Source organism: Alligator mississippiensis, chromosome 5 (genome assembly GCF_030867095.1).
Source record: "Alligator mississippiensis isolate rAllMis1 chromosome 5, rAllMis1, whole genome shotgun sequence".
NCBI classification, from domain to species: Eukaryota; Metazoa; Chordata; order Crocodylia; family Alligatoridae; genus Alligator; species Alligator mississippiensis.
This window is the reverse complement of record NC_081828.1, coordinates 219,261,880-219,287,511: the sequence shown is the minus strand read 5'-3', so window position 1 is coordinate 219,287,511 and position 25,632 is coordinate 219,261,880. Positions and strand designations below refer to the sequence as shown.

Genomic DNA, 25,632 nt, shown 5'->3' with positions numbered 1-25,632 from the left:
ATATTGGAGGAATAGGCCCAATAAGGGCAACAGAAAAGCTGGCATGGAGTGAAACCTTCAAAATTTGAAGTCTCAACCCTGAGAGACTTGTAAGGCAGTGAAGTGGGCTACATTTCCTGCAAGGCAAAACAAAAAAACCAAAAAACCCCAACCTCTGTCGCAAAAGCCACCATAAAATTAAAGAATGAAAGTAATAATTAAAGCATAGGTCAGGTATTAGAGTACTCAGCGAGTACTTTGCAGAGGGGCCAGAGGTGGGTCCTTGCTATCAGAAAAGGTCCGAGCACTAATGTTTTGCAGAGATATGCAAAGGACTTGTTGGCTGCATCCCCACGAGCAGGAACGTGCGCTTTGCAGTGCCTCAAAACGCACACGGAGCATGTGAATCGGTTCTCTGCACTGCATATTTGCAGCACGGTGGCAAAATTAGATACTGGGAAACCCCAGTATCTAAAAAAAAGTGCAGAGAAAAGAAGCGGGGCGGCGCATGGCATGGCAGCGTGTGCCACCAGAAACCGGTGCCTGGCTGGCCACAGCCACTCTCCGGCTACCGGCCAGGCTCTGCACACCTGGATCAACCCCAGGAGACCCGTAGGACCCCAGGTAAGGCTGCTGGGGCCAGGCTAGGTGCTGTCCCCATCCTCCCCTACCCCCCCCCGGGACAATTTGCTGCATGCTTTGCTTTTTAGAGAGCCATATTTCTCTTCCCTACTGTCCTTCTCAGCACAAGAGTAATAAAAGCCAATGCCCCATCATAGAGCTTGTTGTCAGGTTTTCCATATCCTTTAAACCTCCCCCCGCACCTAATATAATAAGGTTATAACCAAGGAGAAATTAACTTTGGTATGGACGTGGGAATTATCACTTAACTATTGTCTCTTTAAAGGCTAAAGATGTTTCACAGCCCTGGAGTATCGGGAGAAGCTGAGGAGTTGGACGTCGCATCAGGTATGTACCGCAACGCACACAAAAAAAATGTAATTAGTTCCTGTACTGTTTTAATGATGACGCTATCTGCTAGAAGTTGTCAGCTAGCATTAAAAACCCAGATGTTTGCAGGGCTATTCTCCTACATTTCCTGGATGTCTATAAACAATGAAGGTGGGTGGTTTGTAAGAGATCCCCAGCTGTCGGTGCTAGCTAATGCAATACCAATTATTAGCAGAGCAGGGAAGGCACAGACTGGTTTAAGTTTCTTTACATCGCAGCTAACCTAAAGAGCAAAGTTATTAACTGCAACAATTCCCCAATAAGCCTAACAAGGGTATTTGCTTCATCCCTTCTTCCCTTTGCAGATCACTGCCCAGTGCATCCTTATCTAGACAGCCCCAAGCACTTTTTCCTCATCGTGTTTTGCTAAAAATAAAATAGAAATATCCCACCATTACCTACTCCGTTTCTCCCACTCATGTCCCCTCTGCCACATAGGCTTGACATACACTAGTGATGTGAGGGCCTGTCTCGGGATGCCCAAAGTTTTAATTAGCCGTCCCAAGAGTATGGTATCCTGGGGGTGTTGGTCAGGCCTACAAAGCGGCAGAAGCACCAACTTCACGAAACAGCAAATACCGGGGGTTTGATTCTCCAGCAAGAAGAAGGTCGAGCGTCTTTAAAGGAGTACGTCAGGGAGGACAGATGGTAGCAGAGGAACAAGAAAGCTTAAAGGCATTGAATAAAACCCTGCACTAAATCCGTCCTGCTTGATTTCTTTCTTCTTAGACAAGTTGTTTCTCCTGGACATACTTCTAAGTCCCCCTTTGGAGCACGTCAGGACTTTCCACTGCTAAACAAGCAATTCATTTGCTTTCCAAGATTTTCCCGTATTCATTATAGGAGAGAGGCTCAAAAGAAACGAACTGGAGAGGCCGAAACAAACTGATCGTGGTCGGGAGAAACCGGAGAACCACCGGGCTGATGAGAGAGCAGCGCAGCAAAGAGGAGCCCGACAGGAGACAAGTTTGGAGCACATAGCTCCTGCATCCATTTCTTGGACGTCTGATTAATACCTAAAGCACATGGCTAATTTATTCTCAGTGAATCGATTCAGCTCATTTCAGTCTTTCCTTTCAGAGCGAGGGAAGCAGGCTCCCGGCCCTGCTCCCTTAGCAAAGAGGGAACTCTGGTTTCCGGCTTCGTTCCTTCCAGCGAAGCTTTGAAGTAAATCAAACCCCAATAACCAAACCAGACGAGAAACCAAAACCTTCTGTCTTCCTTCAGACAAAGAGGACGGAGCTGGGCTGGTCTCAGTGGGGGCAAACGACAGGACAAGGAGCAATGGGCTCAGGCTGCAGCAAGGGAAGTTGAGGCTGGATATTAGGAAACACTTGCTCACTAGGAGGGTGGTGAAGCACTGGAACAAGCTATCCAGAGCGGTGATGGCATCTCCATCCTTGGAGGTTTTGAAGACCTGGGCTAGACCAAGCCTTGGCTGGGATGATGTAGTTGGGGCTGGTCCTGCTTGGAGCAGGGGTTGGACTAGATGTGACTCCTGAGATCCCATCAACCCTCTTTGTCTATGAGTCTAAAGGAAGGAGACCATTCTGGCTCTGTGCATTTCCCAACACTACATCCTCTCCTCCTGGAGCTCTTACCCACTTTGTATCCTCATCCTCATTCCCTGCTCATCACCTTCAGCAGGTTCCCCACCCTCTGGCCTACTAGCTGCTGACCACCTGCTGCTGGCTTTCTAATGGCGAAAGCCTGAGGACCTCATTACACTCTGGTCAATAGGTTACGGTCAAACACCTCTAATCCAGATGTCTGAAGGACTGTTTCCTACATGGGAAACACCCATGCAAACCCTGGCTCCTGTTGCCTTGCTGCCAGGATACACTGAGTTTAGTTTGGTTTGCATTCCTGAGGAAAACAGACCGGGAGTCATGCAAAATAGTCACAGACATTAAAAATGAGCGAGGTTAGGTCATATGTATCCTGCCACAGTGCTGGGCTGGACGCGGTTTTCATCCCCTTCCACGGCTGCGTGCATTTGTGATGTGGTTTGTGTTTACATCTTCATCACCAACCTCTCCTCTAGGCAGCAAAACCACCGGCGTCGCGGGATGCTCCAGTCAGCTCCTTCATCCTCCAACCTTTTCAGTTAGAAAGGAGCAAAACATACTTTTAATGATGCTTCTGGTCTGTGCCGAGCACAAGTCTGCAGCACGGTTTGGACACCTGGCTGCAGCCCGCTTCATTGCCATCCATTTCTCCCCAAGAACAGCCTTTGTAACGGGGATCTTCGACTGTACAGGATAGGTAGGACCAACAATTAAACTGTTCATTACGGGCTAGTATAGGCTACTTAATGAAGGAAACATACGCCTCTCCCCCTCTCCCTCTCTCCACAGGACAGGGAGGGTAACGTGCAAGCATCGTCTCCTGACTCCACATCGATGAGGTTATCAAACCTTTAAAATGGTTTATCATCAATAAAGAGCAATTTTGTTGAGGAATATTTGGATGGAGATTTTTTTTTTCATACTAAAAAAAAAAATGGGGCAAGAGCTCCTTTAGGTCCTAATAATACACTATATCCTCTGTGCTCGTGGGTTGCTAATACCATGCAAGGAGGTACTTGGTGGGAGCTTCCCCCTGCATGACCAGGCCAACGTCTGTGGAAATCACCTGCTTCATCCTGCGGTCCCCTTAGACTCAAATCACCCCTCATTCAATTCAAGGCACCCCTCAGAAAATGCCAGCTCGGTCCTTTTTTTTTTTTGACTACAGAAAAATAATAGAGCAACTGCTCCGTTGCAAAAAGCTACGAAAGACCGCAGCATGTTTTTAAGACTGGATTTCTATTTGAAATCTCTGCGAATGTTTCCACACCTAACAAGGCTAATGTTGCATGGCAGCCCACAGCACTCTCAAAAGGGTCTTGAGGGACATGATTCTTCCCCTCTATCCAGCACTGGGGAGGCCACATCTGGAGTCCGGTGTCCAGCTGTGGGCCCCGACTGTAAAAAGGATGTGGACACATTGGAGAGTCCAGTGGAGGGCAATGAAAATGGTTGGAGGCTGGGGGACAGGACTGGTGAGGAGAGGCTGAGGGAAATGGGCTGATTTAGTCTGCAGAAGGGAAGACCGAGGGGATTGAATAGCAGCCTTCACCTCCCTGCAGGGGGGCTGCAAAGAGGATGGAGCTGGGCTGTTCTCAGTGGGGCAGATGACAGGACAAGGAGCAATGGGCTCACATTCATAGATTCATAGTTTGTCAGGGTCTGGAAAGGACCTTGCAGATCATCGGTCCAGCCCCCCTGCTCTAGGCAGGAAGACAGCTGGGGTTAGGTGACCCCAGCGCGGTGACTGTCCAGTCTCCTCTTGAAAACCTCCGGGGTAGGTGACCGTACCACCTCTGCAGGGAGTGTATTCCAGTCTGGACATCTCGACTGTGAAGGAGTTTTTCCTGATATTAAGCTGGAAGTGACCTTCCAGGAGTTTCTATCCATTGCTCCTGGTCTTTCTTGGGATGCCCTGGTGAGCAGGTGTTCACCGAGCTCCTGATGCACTCCTCGGATGTAGCGGTAAGTCGCTATCACGTCTCCTCTCAGCCTGCTCTTCTGTAGCCTAAAGAGGCCCAGGTCCCTCGGCCTCTCCTCGTAGGGCTGCCTTGCATGTCCCTGATCATATGCGTGGCTCTTCTCGGGACCCGCTCAAGTGTTTCCACATCCTTGTTGAAGTGCGGTGTCCAGAACTGGACGCAGTCCTCCAGCTGTGGTCTCACCAGTGCCGAGTACAGCAGGAGTATTGCTGCCTTAGTTTTACATGAGGTGCATGGGTTGATGCATGCCAGCGTGTTGTCTGCCCTGCTGACCACCGCATCGCACCAACGGCTCATGTTCATGCAGTGGTCAATCATTACCCCTACGTCCCTTTCGCCCATGGTACAAGTCAAGCTGTCACCACCGAGCCTGTTAGGTATGTTGAGGGTTGTTTGCCCCCAGATGGAGCATCTTACACTTGGAAGTGTTAAACTTCATCTGGGTCCGGTCTGCCCAGCTCTCGAGCCTGCCCAGGTCCACCTGTATCTGCAACCCATCTTCTGACGTGACCACGCTGCCCCATAATTCGGTGTTATCCGCGGACTTGGCCAGCGAGTTTTTCACTCCCTCATCCACGTCATTGATAAAGATGTTGAAAAGCACCGGTCCAAGCACGGACCCTGCGGGACTCCATTGGCCACTTCTCGCCAGGACGACACGGACCCGTTCACGAGGACTTTCTGGGTCCAGCCCTGCAGCCAGCGTCCCACCCACCGAACCGTCAAGCAGCTGAGCCCACAATCATCCCGTTTTCCCACAAGTTGAGGTTGGATATTAGGAAAAACTTTCCCACTAGGAGGGTAGTACAGCACTGGGCCAAGTTACCCAGAAAGGTGGTGAACTCTCCATCCTTGGAGGTTTTGAAGACCCAGCTAAACCAAGCTTTGGCTGGGATGATGTACTTGGGGCTGGTCCTGCTTTGGACTAGAGGTGACCTCCTGAGCTCCCTTCCAGCCCTCGTTGTCTATGATCCTATGAGCTCACCCCTCTTTTAGCACCAGCTCCTCTTCCCCAGCTTCACTTTTCACTTGTTCATGGACTTGTGACCACCCAACTTGCTTTTGCCTACTGATAATCTTATGCCCTATCCTTGCTATCCTTAAAATCCTTCAGCCTGCACAAGGAAGCTACCTTTCCTCAGATGCCAAACTGTGGGAGGGATTGTTTTTAGACTTAAATTTTCTTTGCATTGCTGCTCGCTTTCTCAGCCAGCTGGTATAACAGCATCACAGTTGTGCTGAATGACACAAATGGTGATGGCGAAACTGAGGTCCACTTCCACACAGCAAAAAGAAAAAATATATATTAAATAGAGAAGACAGATGAGGATGCTGGGAAAAGAAAGCCTTCCTGAATGAGTTCAGTCCTATGGAAACAGGGGTATAACTGTTAGGACAAAGGGTGCAGAACAGGCAGAAAACTCTTGGCGGTCCATGCCCAGCAATCAGCGCCTAATTTTTTGTGGGCTCCACAACCCTTTGTGGAATAGAAACAGGTTATGGTACTTCTTTAGCGATATCTTGGAAATACCTTTTGCAATGCAAGAGAAAAACCCTGCAGAGGGACAAGAACATAGATACAAGATGAACTGTATCCCCACCCCTGCAGTAATCTTTATTTCACCAATCACTATTAAACGTGATAGGTGTTCATGGCGGGCATCGTCCACCCTGGTCAATAAGGGGATGGTCAGGTAGCTACTTGCACAGCCGGGCCTTGTGCACAAGAGAAAGGCAGAGCCGATCAAGGCAAGTCGACTTGTCATTTAACAAAAAGCAAGAAGAAAAGGTTTAGGAAACAATGCAGATGAAAAGGAAAAATTGTAGTTTCTCAGTGAGGCTGAAGTTGGTTCTTTATTCCTAGTTCCTTATTCAAAGCGCATCTTTTGCACAATTAGAAGCTGCTATTAATGAAGGAGACACGCTACAGCGCAAGAATTCCACCAGAAATGTATATTTACTGATAAAAAGGTTAAATAATATCGCGTGTCAAGTACACGGCCCAGAATAAAGAGCTGAGATTCGGCTGAGATGACGAGGAAACATTGTTTTCGGGGCTGCCCACTAGCAGCCTGGCACCCACGCACCGAGCGTCGGCTCGGGCTCCTTCGGGAGAGATGTGGGGTCTGGGGTGACCCGAAAGGGTTTTGCCCCATAGTCCCAGCCTCATCTCAGCCCTTTATTCGGGGCTACGTACTTGACGCGTGATATCATTTTGCATTTCTATTAGTGAAGGTACATTGTGGATGAAACGCTAACTCTTTTGCATGGTTCGTTCATGGCTCACAGCCTCCGCTGGTAGAGATGAGCTTCGAAACAGGAACCGGGAATAAGGGACGGGCCTCAGCTGCCCGGTTACACCGGAGCAGAATCCGGCCGGCGCAGCCGCACCGCACAGGATCCGGATTACATCAGAGCAGCGTTTCCAGTGCACCCGGGCCTGAACCCGGATTGCGTTGGAGCAGCCTCCCATTGCACCGGAGCCCAATCCGGATTGCATTGGAGCCGCCTCCCATTGCATTTGGGAGGTAATCCGGATTGCATTGAAGCCACCTCCCATTGCACCGGAGCCCAATCCGGATTGCATTGGAGCCGCCTCTCACTGCACCGGAGCCCAATCCGGATTGCACGGGAGCCGCCTCTCACTGCACCGGAGCCCAATCCAGATTGCACTGGAGCCGCCTCTCATTGCACCAGAGCCCAATCCGGATTGCACTGGAGCAGCCTCCCTTTGCACTTGGGAGGTGAATCCAGATTGCATTGAAGCCGCCTCCCACTGCACCGGAGCCTGATCCGGATTGCACTGGAGTCGCCTCCCACTGCACCGGAGCCCAATCCGGATTTCACTGGAGCCGCCTCTCATTGCACCAGAGCCCAATCCGGATTGCACTGGAGCAGCCTCCCTTTGCACTTGGGAGGTGAATCCAGATTGCATTGAAGCCGCCTCCCACTGCACCGGAGCCGAGCCCGGCTTGCCGCCGTTGCACCCGGAGCACAATCCGCCTTGCACCGGCGCCGCCCCCATCGCAGCCGGAGCAGGATCCGGATCGCACTTCCTGCGCCTGCCCGAGCCGGCCGGGATGCGGCCATGCTCTCGTCCGGGCTGCTGCGGGCGGCCGGGCCGCGCTCCGAGCTAGGTACCGCGCCGCCCGCCCTGCCACCGCCGCCCCGCGTGCCCTTGGCCGCGTCCCCCGGCGCCGCCCCGGGCTGGTGGGGCTGCCCTGCCACTGCCCCCTTGCGTGCCCTTGGCCGCGTCCCCTGGCGCTGGGGGCGTTTCAAGGCCGGACACAGGAGGCTGCGAGCAGCTCGGCCTCCCCCTGCTGAGGGGCCGGAGCCGGGGGTCCTCGCTGCGCCCTGTCCCCGGGGTGGTGGCGAGGAGTGAGACCCGCGGCGGGGGCTGGAAGGGCGTCTGCTCCCACCCGGTTGGGCCGGTGCTCCTCTGCCACCGACCCCGCGGGGTCCCGCCTGGGGGGTCTCGCCCCCGCGCTCAGGCTCAGCCCCACGCCGCACTGGGGCGGGAGGGGATTTGCCCCCTGCTCGGACTGGTCGCACTGGTGGGGGGGGGTTTCCTTCCTCTGCAGCGGGGGCACGGCCTCGTCCTGGGGTCTCTGCAGCGCCCGCGACCCCCTTTGCAGCAGCAGGACGGTGGTGGCCGCGGCCCCCTGTGCCCCGGGGGCCGGGCGGGGGCGATGCCTGGGGCCGCGTCGGGGCTGGCTGGTGCATTGCTCATAGCTCAGGCGCGGGGTTTGTCTGGGCGGGTTTGCACCGGCCTGATCCTGCCTCGGGCCGGGCTGGGACTAGATGGGACCTGTGCGGGTCCCTCCCAGCCCCACGGCTCTGGTTGTGTAACCCTGGGGAGCGGGGGGCTGGGCCCACGCAGAAACTGCTGCCCCGTCTGCGGCGAGAAGGGGCTGTTGAGCGTGCAACGCCTGGATACTGCAGCAGCTCCAGGGGTATGTCTTTCTCATCCAGCCTGAGCCCAAGGCCGGTGTGCGCCCTCTTTCCGGAGAGCGAGGCCCTGCGCACCTCGTGCAGGCCGTCTCGCTAGGTGCAAGCGTCTCACTTGACTTGCAACCGGATTAATTGCATGGAAATCCCACCTGCGTTTGAAATTGGATCGGGGCTACTGCTGCTTCCCCACCTTTGGATGCAGGAAGGGGTTCCCCCCTGCTCAGACTGGTGCGGACTGGGGGGTTTTGCCTTCCTCTGCAGCGGGGGCACGGGTCTCTGCAGCGCCCGTGACCCCCTTTGCAGCAGCAGGACGTTGGCGGCTGCAGCCCCCCTGTATCCCAGGGGCAGAGGCAGGGTGATGCCCGGGGCTGTCGTGTGGCTCTGAGGTCAGACACAGCTTTCCAAGCCGAAAAGCAGGGATGGGTTGGGGACAGCACAGCTCGCAGCTAGCCGGGAGCAGAACGAGGTGACCCTCGCAGTCCAGCTTCCAGCCTGCGATGAGTTGTAACAGCCTCAGCCATGGCTGCTGGGAGAGGCAGAGGGGGACGCTTCTTCTGCGGGGCCAGTCGTCCCACTGGTGGAAGGACCCCACAAGAAAATAAGACCTGCCTCGCACGTGATGAGACCGCAGGTCCCTCTTGCCCAGGCTCCTGTCGCGCCGTGGCAGAGAGCAGAGGCTGGAGGGGAGAGTGACTGGGTCTGAGCAGACTTTCCCCTTTTCCTCTCCCATTTGTAGCCTCCAGCACTGAGGGTCCAGGCAGGTCTGACGCAGGGGCCGTGCCCCTCACTTCCTGCCCCAGAGCACCTGATGCCCCTTTCCTCGCAGCGCGTGTGCAACCCCTTTGTGGGTTTGCCGAGCTCTCGGCTCCCACTGCGTCTGGTGGCGACGAGTCCCCACGTTAATGCTGCGTTGGGTGACGCAGAGCTGCCTGGTGTTTGTCTTAATCCTCCGGCTTGCTCGATTCATGCGGTGACCCCTCGTTCTTGTCTGGCGAGAGACAGTCGCTAATAAATCCCTAGTGACTTCACTATTTAGTGTGTTGTAAGTCTCAAGCCCCTCTATAGCCCTCGTCATCCTTGTTGCCCTTCTCTGCATCTTCCCTAGACCCTTTTGGAGGTGCAAGGGCAGGACCCACGCGCAGGATTTTTAAGGCGTGGATGTGCTGTGGGTGTATAAAGGGGCATTGTGATATTTTGCACACTTTAATGACACACTCTTTGCTCCCCCAGGTGATGCAGGCTCGGCGGCACAGACTCAGGACCCGGCGTCTCCAGGCGGAGGGGAGCGGGCGGCATCGCTGGCGGCAGCGGGCGAGGAGGAGAGCCCGGGCGAGGAGCGGGCGCTGGTGATCCACAGCCAGGCGGAGGAGCGGGAGTACAAGTGCCCGCTGTGCGGGGAGCGCTTCCGGCAGCAGCCCAGCCTGACGCGGCACCAGAAGCTGCACGCGGCCGAGCGCGCCTACATCTGCCCCGAGTGCGGGAAGCCCTTCGGGCTGCGGCACAACCTGCTCGTGCACCAGCGCACGCACACGGGCGAGAAGCCTTTCCCCTGCGCCCAGTGCGGCCGGAGCTTCAGCCTCAAGCAGAACCTGCTCACGCACCAGCGCACCCACGCGCCTGCTGCCGGCGCCGGCACCGCGCAAGGCGGGCGCCGCCTCGTGCTCGGCGCCCGCAGGGAGAGCGGGGAGTCCCCGACGCCGCCCTTCGTCTGTCCCGACTGCGGAAAGGGCTTCAGCGGGCGCAGCGGGCTGGCCGCGCACCGGCGCACCCACACCGGCGAGACCCCGTTCACTTGCATCCAGTGCAGGCGGCGCTTCAGCCAGAAGGGCATGCTGGAGGGCCACCAGTGCTCCCACCTGCCCGCACCCGCCCTGACGTGAGCCCCCAGCTCCCAGGATGAGCAGAGGCCCTGCCTCCGTGCCCCCCAGCCAGACGGGAGCACCCCAGAAAGCGCTACGGGTTGGGGTGTCCCAGGCTGCTGCAGCTGCCCTCACCCCACCGCCCACAGGCTCCTTGCAGCGGGGAGCAGCCGCCCTCATGCCCTGCCACCCGCTCCGGCTGCTGGCTCCGTCGTGCAGGCAGGTGTCTGGGTGGTCGGGGGTGAGGGTGGTTGGGGCTGGGTGTGAGCAGTGGTGGCCCTGACGAGGGGGTTTCAGCTGCGGGACGGCCTGTCCTGGCCCACTGTGGCGCGGAGCCTGCCAGCAGGGAGCAAAGGTAACGGGGAGAGGGGCAGGTGGGGAGCAGAGGCTGCACGCAGGGGTAGGTAGCAGGGCACGGGCAGTGCCGGGAGGTGGTGGGGCTGGAGAGCAACCCACAGTGGTTGCTTGTACCATGTGTTTGAGATTGTAAGATGAGGGGCTTTTTCCCCCCTGTGCTAAATGGGGGAAGACGCCTCATCTTGCAATTGGGCAAATACAATATTTGCCTTTGGGACCATCCCGCTAATTGCCACCTGCGTTCGTTTACCAGGTGCCTGCGTGAAAGAGGCAAGACCTCAGCAGCCGCGTGAAGAGCTGCTGTTTTTGGCGTGGAGAGCTTCCCCCTGCCGTCAACCAGACGGGAGAAGGAGACGCCGAGCTCCCCGCCGAAGCAATCTGTTTGCGCTTGCCTTGCGGAGAAACCATTTAATCGCTGGAGAGGCAGGAACCAGAGAGCTTCTCTCCACATTCGGTGACCCTCCCATGTGGGGAGAGATTGCTGCAAAGCCTTCGGGGAGAGGCCGGTGCCTGCAGCCCACCAGAAACCCGCGCCGGGGAGAGGCCGTCCTAACACCCACATAGCAGAGGGGTGACCTGCACAGTGCACGAGGGAGATGGGAGCCCTCCTGCCTGCCCAGAGCCTGGACAAAGCCTCGGCTGTAGGAGCTCTGGAAAACCCACCATGGAGATGAGCTGTTCAAATGCCCCGAGTGCAAGACAGGCTTCATGCAGGAGCTACCGCGCTGCCAGGAGTGTGAGCCAGGGCAGCTCCTGCCCGGGCCAAAGCAGTGGGAGCAAAGGGCCCTGCCGTCCCCTGCAAGGGCCAGAGGCCGAGTTCCCAGGACGTCTGAGCCGTGAGCACAGCAGCTCTTTACAGCTCCGAGGGGTCCGAGTCGGCGACTCCAAGACTTCCCGGACCAGAGACAATGCCAAGACCGAGGCCAGAGACTGCCTGTATAGGGGACAGTGCAGCCCCGTGGGCCGCGAGCTCCCTGGACACCGCGACCGGCCAACTCCAGGCGGGTAGTGACGTGTGGGCTGCATGATGGTACCATGTCTCCCCTGCGCTCTGGTCTTGGCAAGCCAGTCTTCGGCTCCGTTCTGCTTGTGCTCCTAACAGGCCGTTTGCATGCCGGGGACTAGGGAGGTTTATTTGGAGGAGGGTAGGAGGCCGGGCTGGGAATCGCAGGGGTGGGAGGCACAGCCAGCAGGTCGGGGCAGCTGAGCGCCAACAGCTCGGGCCTGCAAGACCTGCGGCAGTGGGAGGGGAGACCTGGCCCCTTCCTGGCTCCCTGCCATGTGCTGTCCTGCATCTCGCATCCCATCAGCTAGCCTGTAGCCACATCTCCGTGCCAGGTCTCATCACCAGCCCACTGTTGCCAGGCTGCCCGCTCATCCCTAAAGCCAGGGGCAGAGCTGCGGAGGGGGTGAATTTGGCTCTTGGATTTCAAGTCATCGCAGCTGATAGAGCCAGCGACTGCTGTCTTGTGCATCATGCATCAAGGCGTAGCAGCTGTGCAGCTGCCCTGAAATCAGCAGCTGGGCTGTCACTGACTGCAGAGGGGCTCTGTCCTGCCAGCTCTGAGCACCCCGGCTCTGATCAGCAATGCAAAGCGCCTCAGCCCATGCAGCGACCTCGGTGCAGTGGGAACCTGCATGGGTATGATGTGAAGTGCATGTCCCAGCGCTCGGCAGGATGGAGCCTGTGTCCCCTGATGTCTGCGGGGGTCGGGTGCCCTGGGACCAGGGTAGCACAGGCCTTCTCTGCAGTGCCTCACAAGCGATCCTTTGTCTCTCAGCATCTCGGTTTGCGCTGCTGCTCCAATGTACCGGCCCCTTTATACAAACAGGCCGATCTCTGCTTTGGGCTAGACTTTGTCTGGGGAAGGGACCGGCGCTATGTCCTGGGGCCTGTTCTGCAGCCAGGAGGCACGGCTGGCTCTGGACGAGGAGGTACATGAGGGCTCGGGGGTCTACGACGGGCTTTGCTGCGTTCACTTCCCCGCGGTGGTGTGAGTGCAGATGGGCTGCTGGAGGCGTAGAGGTGAGGAGATTGGGGGCAAAGAGAGGGAAGCACTGGGGGCGGAGGGGAGGGGGCACGTCTGTCCTGTAGCCAGGTCCCTAGAGGGCAATAAAGGCCGGCGTTTTGGCAGGCGCTGCGTGTCGTGTGTTTTGTGACCCTTATAGGGCTGGGGGAGCTGTGGGCTCAACCCCTCTGAACCCTCCTACCCTACCCCAGGAGCAGATTGCAACCCCCCTCTGCGGCCAAGACGAGCGCCCATGGCCCGCTCTGCCCTGCCGGCTGCATGGACCCCACGGATATCTCTTTGCCCCTGGGTTGGCGCCTGGCCGGGATGAGCTGGTGAGCCACCATCTGGGAGACACCATCCGTCCTTGCCAGCTCTGGTTGCAAATTCTTGTGGCGTTTGCTTCTCTGGCTCTGGAGGACAAGAGAGAAGGACTGAAACCCCACTGAACGGCCAGGCGATGTGCCTGCAGCCGGTGGGACGTGAGGGCAGTCTCACCTTCGGGGTCTTCAAGGCTGGTTTAGTCCTTTTACTCCCTCCCTTGCACCCTCAAAAGGCCCAGCTCTCCAGTGAGGCAGGTGAGACCAGGTAGCGTGGGGAACAGCACTACCCTATGGTTGCAGTGTCGGTGCCAGCAGTGCCCCAGCAATGACAGGGAAGGGCACAGCTGCCCCGTGTATCATCCCAGTCCCTGGGGGCAAGGGTCCAGAGCCAGATCTCAGCACCATAGAAGTAGCTGGAACAGGAACCCTATAGCATAATGTAGGTAGAGCAATACAGCGGGTGGTGTAGCACCCTTGGAAGGCTCTCAAGGCACCCCAAGGTGCGGCCTCCCCAGCTGAGAATCCCTCATGCAGTGTGCTCTGCTCGTTTCCAAGAGATCCTCTTCCTGCATCTCATCTTTTCTCCGTGCATCTTGCGGAGAGCAGGAGCTGCAGGCCAGTGCTGGTTGTAAACTGCAGATGTGTGCTGGGCAATGCCAGACCCCTTGGACTGGGTGACCGCTGGAGGGCCCTTCCAGCCCGACTTCTCCATGACTCTTAGTGCTTACCCTGTTCACAGCAATTGTAAACCCAGGCTAATCCCTGCTCGGCGTTCATAGCATCAAAGACGATGAGGGCTGGAAGGGACCTCAGGAGGCCACATCTAGTCCAGCCCCCTGCTCAAAGCACGAGCAGCTCCAACTACATCATCTAGCCAAGGCTTTGTCTAGCCAGGTCTTAAACACCTCCAAGGATGGAGAGCCCACCGCCTCTCTGGGGAGCCTGTCCCAGTGCTTCACCACCCTTCTCGTGAGAGTTTTTCCTAATATCCAACCTCAACTTGCCTTGCTGCAGCTTCAGCCCATTGCTCCTTGTCCTGTCATCTGCCCCCACTGAGAACAGTCCAGCTCCATCCTCTTTGCAACCCCCTGCAGGGAGGTGAAGGCTGCTATTCAATCCCCCTCAGTCTTCCCTTCTGCAGACTAAATAACCCCAGTTCCCTCCTCTCCTCGCCAGTCCTGTCTCCCAGCCCCCAACCATTTTCGTTGCCCTCCACTGGACTCTTTCCAATGTGTCCACATCCTTTCTGTTGTGGGGGGCCCACAGCTGGACACAGGACTCCAGATGTGGCCTCCCCAGTGCTGAATGGAGGGGAAGAATCACTGCCCTCCATCTGCTGGCACCGCTCCTGCCAATGCACCCAGAATACCGCTACCTTCTTAGCAACGAGGGCACATTGTTCTGCTTCTTGCTCTTCTGTTTATTTCTAACTCTGCACTATTCGTTTTACTGTGCACCAAGGTGCTGCAGGCCAGACAGACCTGGGCAGACAGGCTCTGTTGTCCCACCACCACTGACATCTCTGCACCCAAAGAGACTCCTCTATTACTGTGCATGGTGCTGCAGCCCGGAGATCTGGGACTGTCTGAACATGATGCTGCAGCCAGCAGCTGGCACCCGCTCCCCCTGTGCTGATGTCAGTGTTTCTAGGCTTGGGGTTGTCTCAGGAACAAGCTGCAACCTGAGAGGTCCCTGCCCGTGCTGCAGGCATCGCTGGGGCCGCAGCCCAGCAGAGACATGCCCTGAGCTAGTTTTGGCTTGACTTCTCCTGGGTCCCATGTAGCTCAGCAGCCTGAGGCGTGATGCAGAAGCGAGCTGCCTAAGGCTTGGCCCTGCCGCTGTGGCTGTCCCTAAGCCTCTGTCTTGCCATGGCTGGGCTGCCACCGTGACCCAGACGAGCTAGTTTGCAGTTAGCATGGGTATGTCTATGTCACACTGTGGTCCCGGCCGCGACTGCTGTGCAGACGCTTCCTAAGCAGGGGCAATACTGTGATCTAGAAGGTGGTTTTCCCTGGCAGGGGAGACACCAGTGCAATGAGGTGGTTTTTGGCTCACTGACCTGGCAGGGGAGATCCTGTGAATGACTCGGTGTAGTTAGAGGGTGAAGGCCTGTCCTTTGCATTGCGGCCGGCTGACCCTGGCCAGAGTCTGCAAATGCCTCCCAATGGGAGGATCTACACTACACAATGGATGGTGATGGGGGTTGCTTTTGGCCTTTCCCGCTAGCTTGCTCCTTCTGCCTTTTGGCTTGGGGCAAGTGAGACTCGAGAGCATCTGCAAGTAAGACTTCGAGAGCATCTGAACTCCAAAGCCTCCGGGCTTGGGGCTTGCATGCGGGAGGCTGCCGTGGACTTGGGAGTATCCAAAGCCCCAGGCTGAAGAGTCGGGAGGGAGGAGACGTGCCGCTGGCCGTGCCGCCCGGACTGCAACAATTGAGCTCTGCTCTGTTGGGAGAATTCAGAACTGGTTTGGCCCCAAACATGACATTTCAAAGAAAAAATAAAGACAAGACAAAGACTTTGCCTTTAGTGTCTGTGCACTGCTCAGCGGTTGCCAGTGCTAGATAAATGCATGATGATAATAAATAATTGGTTTTAAGCCTGCTGTCCCAGCTGGAGTCAGCTGGCACCCGGGAGCTCATTCCTCTCCAAGACCCTCTCTCAAACCCTCCCCTCGCCTTGTGGGTCCTTCCCCGACTGAGTGGCAGTAGGGGATCTATTTTTTTATAATATATGTTGTGTTCCCAGTCAAATCAGACAAATCAGTCCCAAAACATATCGATTGAGCAGAACTCAGTTGTTCCAAAAACCGTATCGACTGAGTAGGCAGAATTCGATCGCTCTAAGCGCCCCGTAAGGTGCTACAACCAGCGAGCATCCTCCAACCCAGCCTCTCACCCTGGGATACTTCAGATACTCCCAAATCCATTGCCAGGCATCCTATGTGCAGCCCCATGCCCGGAGGTCTTGGGATTTGGATGCCCGCAGAAGCTGCAGGCAAGCATCCTCCCTCCCAGGTTCCCAAGTCCAGGACTTCAGATACTTCCTACACTGGATCTTAGCCTACAAGAGCTCGAGGAGAGAGTTATGCAATCTGAAGTGAAACCAGAGTGGCAGCAGGAAGTGCTGGGAGGGGGAGGCTGTGTGAATAATGAGCTATGAAGGGCAGGGATCTGCATGCAAGCCCTGGGGCCTTGCCATGGGCCTCCTGCTTTATGGCATGACGTTCTCCGCTCCACTTTTGGGGCCGGGAGCAGTGAGCACCTCTTTGCATCCCCATGGCTGATAGAAACTGCTCGTGGCTCCTCGCATCCCCGTGTCCCCCCAAGCCTTGCAGCTCCTCTGGGGCTGTGGGTACTGGGGGCTCTGCACACAAAGGATGCTCTTTGATTTGAGCTATGTTCAGCACGTCCCCTTCCACGCTGCTCCATGATGGTGTTAGGAAGCAATTTTCCTCCCTGGTCAGACTGGGAGATTTTGCCTTCCTCTGCGGTGGGGGCACAGCCTCAGTCCGGGGTCCTCTGAGCGTATATTAACCCCCTTTGCAGCAGCGGGACATTGAGGCTGCAGCCCCCCTGCTTTCCCTGGGGCAGGGGTGATGCCTGGGGCTGTCAGGGCTGCGGGTGGAGTTTTGCTAACAGATTAGACACTGGGTTGATCTGGGCTGCAGGGTTTTTTTGCAGAAATATTTATTTCTGTATATATATCTATAACTCCACCTCCAACACTCTGCAAGTGGCCCTCATGGTTCACTTCGCAGCTCAAAGCACACTAAAAACCCATTACACAGTTTGCACTGTGTGACTCTGCACCTATTCCTACACCCGTCCCACTACCCACTGCCCTCCTCAGAGGGGCTAATCCTGAACAAGTGCGCTGTTTCTCCATGTCCGCACGGCGAGTGCCCGGGGGGGGATGCTGCCAGTGCAGGTCTCCGTGCTCCTTCGTCAGGTCCCTGTGGAGGATTTGCTCCCATGTGGCCTGGTCGCTGTCACCAGGCAGCAAACCTACCAGCGATGTGGTGTCTCTTGCCCTTACCACCTCCCGTATCTCGCGGTGGTTCACCAGGGTCGCTAGGGTAGCATCATGCAGCTCGTATTTCTCTTGAAAGCACTTTCGGATCTTGTAAAGCCATGGGGAAAACATAGTCCCCGGGGTCCCATTAGTCGTCGTGTGCACTTGTCACTGTTGTAGCAACTGTCCTGCAAAATACCTTGCTCTTCGTGCCCCTGGAGCAAACCCCCAGGCTGCAGAGCTGTGGGTAAAGGATGCTTTTGGCCCCAAAAGTCCCGGCAAGTGTCAGGAAGAACAAGAATAAAGCAAGCCAGCAAGTGAGACGGTTGAGGGAAAGGGTCTCGAACAGCCCTTTCCAGGGTCAAAGCGGGGAAACCTGCCTCCTTGCACGATGCAGCTGGATCAGAGCATGTAGGGAGCTGCCGCATGTGATGCTGCCCAGACGGGGCCTGGAGGTCCCTTTTCATCCAGGTTCCTCTTCCCCGCTTGGTGCAACGCCGTGCTGGTCTCCTGTCCCCCAGCTCCTGCTGCGTTCATAGCCATTGGCATCGCATTTGCAGACACGCAAAGGTTTGTCCCCAGGGCAAGCGCCCGAGGTGCAAAGCGGGGTCCACGTGCCGTGCGCAGGATCTGCTTCAGAGGCCTGTTGCCTCATGGACAAATCCTCCCGTGGGTTTAAGGGGCAAAGGGGCATTCTCCCTCCCTTCTGCTCCACCCTCCTTGGCCCCGACTGCGTGTGAGAGCTGGTCTCGAACAATGCTCTTCGAATACAACCGCTCTGGTGAAGCCCAGCATCTACATAGGTTTGTGCCGTACCAGAACAGAAGCACGGCCAGGAGCTGGCTATGGCCTTGCTAGTCAGTCTCAATCCTCTCCGCATGTTCTCCCACAGCCCCTTCCCCTAGCATCGCAGCCCCATGCTCCATCCAGCCCGTAGTGAGCTGGACCCCGGGTCATCCAGGGGAGTGGGAGAGCTGGTTTTAAGAGCAGGGTCACCCTGGGTCACAGCACTCGGACTCTGCAGGGCAGCCCGGGGTGGCAGAGCCGGCCTGGATCCCTGCCCCTGCCCTGCACGGCTCCCTGGGAGGACCTGCTGTCTCCATCTCGATCACGGCGGTTCCCTGTTGTTTCCCTTGATGGCTGAGGCACAAAAACAGGTGTAAAGCTATTGGCAAATGTTAAAAAACCACAATAATTGACATGCGAGGCAAGGCTCCCCTTAGGATGATATCTTTTATTGGCCAAACTGTGTAGTCAGGTTAGAGCCACAGAAAATCAGGAAGGGAGCTCAGGAGTCACATCTAGTCCAACCCCTGCTCCAAGCAGGACCAGCCCCAGCTACGTCATCCCAGCCAAGGCTTTGTCTACCTGGGTCTTAAACACCTCCAGGGATGGAGAGTCCACCACCTCTCTGGGGAGCCTGTTTACTACGCTCCTAGTGAGAAAGTTATTCCTAATATCCAACCTCAACTTCCCTTGCTGCAGCTTGAGCCCATTGCTCCTTGTCCTGCCATCTGCCCCCACTGAGACCAGCCCAGCTCCATCCTCTTTGCAGCCCCCCGGCAGGGAGCTGAAGGCTGCTATTCAATCCCCCTCAGTCTTCCCCTTTGCAGACTAAATCAACCCATTTCCCTCAGCCTTTCCTCACTAGCCCCTGATCCCTTTTCTTTTCCCTCCCCTGAACTCTTTCCAATACAGGTAGACAAACTTGCCAATGTAAGACATTGTTCCTCAGGGCTCTGGACATAGGAAACCAAGCCCAACAAATGAAGCACAAGGGCTGAGACACATCCGTGTAGCAGACACACATAATTAGCAAAAGAAAAGAAGCTGAGTACTGGGAGATCACGGCCTATCAAAGGGGAGGGATTGGGGGGTGTCTCACCTTCCTTGTGTGGGCAGGATTCAGGAATTGTTGTAAATGGGCCATGAAGAAGGGTGTTTGTGCTCAAAAGCTTGCAAAGATCAACTTTTCCAACTATTTTGTTGGTCTAATACAAAATATCACATCTACCCAAAGAGCCTTGCCTGCCAATGGGTCATAAATCCATTTAAAGGGCATTGTAGTTGAAAGATAACATTGGCCCCCACACGTGGGACCTATGTGGTATGTAGGTGGTGTATGTTGGTTCAGTGTAGGACACACAGTTCCCGTTCACCGTGTAGCCTGTGCTAGCCGGGGGCATCGGGGTTAAGACGTGCCAGTGCCCTGCTATGGTAGGAAGAGAGGTAGGATCCTGCATGGGTGCAGAGCTGTGAGGGGCCAGGACTTCCTTAGAGGATGGGTTCAGGCTGGGGTGAACGACTGCTGCCCTGGGCAATAGTCAAAGGCATTAAAAGGCATTGTTGGTTAATTCCATGTTTCAGGGTTATTGGTTGTAGCTGTGTTGGGCTAAGGACACAGGCAGACAAGGTTTCATAGTTTCATAGTAGCTAGGGTCAGGAGGGACCTGAATAGATCACCGAGCCTGACCCCCTGCCACAGGCAGGAATGGATGCTGGGTTCACAAGACCCCAGACAGGTCATTGTCCAATCTCCTCTTGAATATGCCCAAGGTTGGGGCGAGGACCACTTCCCTGGGAAGTTGGTTCCAGATTTTGGCTACCCTAAAATATTGCCTCTGATCTCCAACCTAAACCTGTTCTCCATCAACTTATGAGCATTGTTCCTCGTCACCCCAGGTGGTGCTGGGGAGAAAAGGGCTCTGCCTATTTCCTGTTGATCCCCCTGATGAGCTTGTAGGCAGCCACCAGGTCCCCCCTCAGCCTCCTCTGAACAGGTTCAGGTCCCTCAGTCTCTCCTCGTAGGGCCTGTCCTGCTGCCCTCTCACCAAGCGTGTGGCCTCCTCTGACCCCTCTCCAGGCTGGCCACATCCCTCCTGAAGTGCGGCACCCAGTACTGGACGCAGTACTCCAACTGCGGCCTGACCAAAGTTGCTTAGAGGGGGAGGATCACCTCTCTGGACCGGCTTGAGATGCACCTTTGGATGCACGACAAGGTCTGGCTGGCCTTGCTGGCTGCGGGCTGGCATTGGCGGCTCATGTTCATCATGGAGTCAATAATGACTCCAAGATCCCGTTCCGCCTCTGTGCTTTCAAGAGGGGAACTCCCCAGCCTGTATGTGTGCTGTGGAGTCCTTCTCCCCAGTGCAGCACCCTGCATTTGTCTACGTTGAACCCCATCCTATTCTCGTCTGCCCACTGTTGTAGTCTGTCTAAATCTAGTTGCAGCCTCTCTCTCCCTACAAGTGTGTCCACCTCGCCCCACATCTTAGTGTCAACAGCAAACTTGGACAGCGTGCTTTCCACCCCCTCGTCCAAGTCGCTGATGAAGATGTTAAACAGTGCGGCCCGAGGACCGAGCCCCGGGGGACCCCACTGCTCACATCTCTCCAGGTTGAGTACAACCCGTCCACCACCACTCTCTGGGTGCGCCCCATCAGCCAATTTTTTTACCCATCCAACTGTGCAGGCATCAATGCCGCAGTCGCATAATTTATTGATGAGGATGGGGTGAGAGACAGTGTCAAAGGCCTTCTTAAAGTCTAGAAAGACTATGTCCATGGCAACACCATCATCCAGGGATTTAGTTAATTGGTTGTAAAAGGCAATCAGGTTGGTCAGGCAGGACCTGCCTTTGATGAACCCATGCTGGTTGCCCCTGAGCACGATCGCCCCTGCAGCCCCCCACAGATGTGCTCCTTGATGACCCTCTCCAAGAGCTTCCTGAGCACCGAGGTGAGGCTTACAGGCCTGTAATTACTTGGGTCTTCCTTCCTCCCCTTCTTAAAAACAGGGACCACATTAGCCAGTTTCCAATCCCCCGGTACCTGGTTCTTCGGGTAAAAGTGATATCTTTTATCAGAGCAACTAAATAGTTGGAAAAAGCTTGCAAATAATATTTTTTTTCCCAACTATTTAGTTAGTCTAATAAAAGATATCACATTTACCCAAAGAATTTTGTTAGTTAATGGCCATTCACAACATCTCCCAGAAGCGGTGCAGACCCGCTGTGGGGATCCCAGGGGTTGGGGACTCACGCCCAGGCCCCATGGCGAGGGGAGAGCTGGGTTTGCCCGTGGCTTTGCTCTGTGACTCAGGAAGCAGCACAGCAGCGGCTGGCGGGTAGGTCTCTGACGCTCTTTGCTCAGCAGGGAGACTGGGAGTGAGGCTGTTTGGCTGGGATGCTTGTAAGACATTTCCATTTGCTGCCACGGGTTTATCTAATCGACTCCCATGTTTCCTCTGTGTCTCCCACCATGTGGCCTCTGACCCCTTTTTTCTCAGTTATTTCCAAGTTTTCTTGGTTATTTCTGGGCTAGTTCAGGCTGCCTCTGTCCATCCTCCCTGGGGTCCTCTCTAGTCGCTGATTCCCCGTCTTGCTCCCTCCATTCACCACCCCAGCACTGTTACACCCAACAGAAAAGGCCACGGGGCACCAACCGGCAACTCCGACTTGCTGGCCCGAAGCTGAGCTGCAGACTTCTCCGCAGCTTTTTTGCAAAGCAATGCAACTGAATGAGGCAGGTCTGAGCTTGGGAGAGGCCAGGAGGAGCAGGGGCCAGAGCACTGATTGGTGGAAGGCGCTGGCGGAAGGAAAGTCAAGCCAGAAGAAAGTCCTGACAGGCTCCAGCAAGTCAGGGCAGAGAGGGCAGGAGAAGGGAGGGAGCCGGGGTGGGTGGAGACAGTGAGAGCCTGCAGCGTCAGCAAGGATGGGGTGGAAATTTTGCAAATGGCTCAGTCCAGGGTGGAAAAGTGAAGGGAAGAGCCGCATCTGACCAAAGCAGCGGTTCTGAAATCCAGTCTGCTTGGGCTGAGTCCTCTACACACAGACACGTGCAAGAAACCAGTGACTGTGCCAGGGCTGATGCTCCAGCAGCCAGCATCTGCACTGCACTCTGGGCTGCTACAGCCAGCGTAAGATCACACGGGAGCCAGCTCATCCCCGAGAGACCCAAGGAAGAAGACCTTGCATTTGAATGTCTATATCTCAGCGACAGAGATCATCCTGAGACATGCTTTCCTCTTGCATCATTTCTGGACCATCGCAGTGACAGCGTTGCTCTTACACTGCTTGTCCCTTAAGAGGGAACAACTACAGATCCCAGAGCACAACGGGAGCACGTGAAGGCTTCCCCATGATGGATGAGGTGTAGCCACAGGCTGCTGCCAGGGGAGATGGGATGTGATCCTGCTGGGGCTCTCTTTTGGGCAGAGGGACTCAGCAGCAGGATGTTTGGTGGTTTGGAGGTAGGGGGACAGCCCTTTCAATGCCAGGCTCAGGTGTTGGCTACAAATGTCCAACTCAGGATCCTTAAAATTCTGGTTTATTAGGCAGATTGAAACACTGTAATGAAGTCAAATCATAAACCTTGGGGCTGGTCCCCGCATACACATACACACACACACACACACTAGTGAGATACAAGAGTCAGGTATACCTATCCCACAGGCGCTGGAGTCTGCCGTCGATGGCCAGTCGTGGTGTTATTCTCCAGAAGGGGGTCGCCGGCTGGTCCTTCTGGCTGGACAGGTCGGGTGCTGGTCGAGTTGGAGATGAAGAGGGTGCCCCTGAGGATCACTTTTCACTGCTTTTTATCTGTCCTTGGCAGACTTTGGTGACTCCCCAGTTTTCAGGCTTGCCCGATCCAGGGGTCGTTGATCCTCATGGGATTTCCCCCTTGGTGGCTACTGGACGGCATCTGTCAGCCCCCGGGGTCGTCCGCATGTACGTGCAGGTTTGGGAGTCCGTTGATGAATTTTGAATAGGGCTCTGGGAGCGGTCCATCTGGAGATATTCAGCCCAAAAGTTGGTCCCCAGCATTGATTAACTCAGACCAGGGCTTCTAGCCCTTGATCAGTGAGGTTTAGAGAATTTGCGATTGCTACATTGTCTCCTATTGATTTCTTCCCTTGGTTGATCTGCAGTTTCCCAGGTGCTAAGAGCCGACTGCTACTGTGTTAGACAAGGTTCCTTGGGTGAATTTGATATCTTTTATTAGACCAACCCAAATGGTTGGAGAATAGTTATTAAGCAAGATTTTGGGTTCAAAAACCCTTTGTCAGGCTAAGGAAGCTTCAGCAGTCGGTGTGTGCTCTTCCTGCATGGGATGAAAAGTGAAGAAGCCAGGGGCTGGGCTGGGCTGGGCTGGGCTGGGCTGGGCGGGGGAGTCAGTTGCTAGGCAGATTATAATGTACCAAAAAATCCAATGTCTATGTTCAGTCCCTGATCTCTAGTATCCAGCAGGTTGATGAAATGGAGCTCATAGGCTCGTCTCTGGGCAGTGTTGTGTAAGTTTCCCTTGAGGATCAGGACTGAGAGATTGGAGAGAGAGTGGCCCTCCCGTGAGAAATGTGCCCCCACCTATACTTAAGATACATCGATGACATCTTCATCACTTGGACTGAGAACCTGCAATCTCTGATTGAGTTCCATCAGAAATTCAACAGTCACCATCCCTTTCTGGCCCATGGGCTCCTAACTCTGTTCTTGTTTGTTTTGCAGCAGACCAGTCTCCTTTGGCTAGCCTTTCAAGTCTGGCCCTTCTTCAAAATCAAGCCCCCCAAAAGGAGATAGCTGGCTGGCTGCGTGCAGGATGTTCACTGCACCCCGACTCTCTCTGGCGCTCCCCGGACGGCTGCCTGGTGGCGCCTAGAGAGCTTTTGCCACATCTTGCTCATTTAACCCATTCTGTGGCCCACACGAGCAAAGGGGGGATGATTGCTACAGTACAAAGAAATTGGTTTGCCCCAAATTTTCCTTCCATGGCACAACAGTACTGTAGCCCCTGTCCCATCTGTTTAGCTCACAACATTGGGCAACAGGTAAAAACGACACCCGCAGCCCATCCCCCTCCATGGGGACCGTTTGTAAATCTGCAAATTGATTTTGTGCAGCTACCTAAGTGCTGTTCTTATGAGTACATGCTTGCTATTATTGATGTGCTCTCTGGATGGGTAGCAACCTACCCGTGCGCACATGCTGATTCCATCACTGTAGCAAAGAAATTGCTCAAAGAATTCATCCCTAGATTTGGATTGCCCCTCACAATAGATAGCGACCGCGGCACCCATTTCACAGGACAGATAGTAAAAAACATCTGCCAAGCACTCAACATACAGCAACACCTGCGCTGCAGTTATCATCCACAATCGAGTGGTGCTGTAGAACGTAAAAACTCTGAATTGAAAACGCGCATTTCGAAGATTTGTGCTGAAACAGGCCTCAAATGGCCCAATGCGCTGCCCATTGCTCTTATGCACATTAGAAACACTGTTAACAGAAAACATGGCCTAACCCCTTATGAAATACTCATGGCGCGACCCATGAGGATGCCAGCCATACCACCTGTTGCCCCTCACCAAACAGACCTACAATTAACTGATGAAACTGTACTAAATTATTGCAAGGCATTAATGAAGTATGCCAGGTCTGTTCATTCACAGGTCCAAGAAGCCTTACCTCAACCACCTGTCACAACCTTGAACCAGGAGATTGGGTCTACGTAAAGGTCTATCAATGGAAAAACGCACTTCACCCCAGATGGAAGGGACCTTTCCAGGTACTTCTGACCACTAATTCTGCTGTTTGTTGCCAAGGTCCCCAAACGTGGACTCACGCCTCACACTGCAAGAAGGTATCGCCTCCATTGGACCCCGAAGCAGCTGAATTCCAACCAAGGTTGGGACCTTTCCCTGAGGCCAAGGACAAAGACCCTCAGGACCTCACTCAGGCAAGTGAGGCGCGTCAGGGTGCAAGTGCTAGTAACCTCTCCCCTGAACCCAGCACCTCAGCCCAGCCGGATTCATCAGTTGAAGAACGAAGATATCACCTCCGGCCTTGAAGAAAGTGAATGCTCCCACTCGGAAGATCACCACCTCGATCAAGACCAAGAGCTGACGTTATCAGTCCTTTAGGTAACCTGAACCCAGAGGATGAAGAAAAACTTTAGCTGCCATCCTGGGTTTGGCTGGTCGTGTTCTTTTTCTTACTGGTGCTGGTTGTTTGTTGTTGAAATTCTTTGTCCCTCCTCTTTCTAAAAATGGCACTGATATCCTTATACATCACACCTGGGTATCTCAGTATCACCCAAGGGGGGTGGGAGGAAAATGTGTACTTGCAGATCTCCCGTACAGTGGCTCAAGCTGGAAATAAAAGTGACTGCTGGATACGCTCTCACAGCCCAGCGCACCTACACCAAGGAATCCCAGTGATCGGAGTGCCAATATCCCTCCAGCAATGGGGAAAAATAAACGGTGGCTTCTTTAGACACTACTCGTTAGCTGCCCATCGGTCCGCTCCTAAGGAATGGAGGGCCGCCCCTGCTAACTGGATAATCTCCCCAAGAGTAGAGGCGCCTTTCTGTTACAGATCCAACAACACCGGAGCTTATAATAAAGCCACACCTGTAGGATACTATCCTCATTGCCTAACTACTCTGGATTATAGCCCTAGTAGCACCAGTGGAATCCTGTTGGGTAACGTACTCTCTCTCAATTGTACAGGATTCATGGTCTACAACTTTTCTAAGGAACCTCATGTTGCTCTCATTGCAAACAGATCAGAATTTTACATTCACT

General features: G+C 55.0%; 1 protein-coding gene and 1 long non-coding RNA gene across 3 annotated transcripts in view; one reads left to right on the top strand and one right to left on the bottom strand.

Annotated features, from left to right (window-relative positions):
• Window positions 1–25,632, bottom strand: part of LOC132250997 (uncharacterized) — a 33,472-nt gene that overhangs the window by 4,131 nt on the left and 3,709 nt on the right. The gene's annotated exons all lie outside the window — the stretch shown is intronic.
• Window positions 887–10,569, top strand: LOC106738087 (replication initiator 1). 2 transcript variants are annotated; one of them, XM_059729436.1, is made up of 2 exons: window positions 887–948; window positions 9,722–10,569. In XM_059729436.1, exons 1-2 carry the CDS (start codon window positions 894–896, stop codon window positions 10,369–10,371), a joined length of 705 nt encoding a protein of 234 aa, XP_059585419.1. In that variant the 5' UTR covers window positions 887–893; the 3' UTR covers window positions 10,372–10,569. The 2 variants fall into 2 exon arrangements, with proteins under 2 accessions (XP_059585419.1, XP_019336661.1); XM_019481116.2 differs by lacking the exon at window positions 887–948 and adding an exon at window positions 7,213–7,677.

Excerpts from the sequence above, each read along its gene's own strand:
- LOC106738087 (XM_059729436.1), top strand. The coding sequence starts at position 894 with ATGTTTCACAGCCCTGGAGTATCGGGAGAAGCTGAGGAGTTGGACGTC. Across the intron at positions 949-9,721 it reads GGAGTTGGACGTCGCATCAG|GTGATGCAGGCTCGGCGGCA; the intron begins GTATGTACCGCA and ends TTGCTCCCCCAG.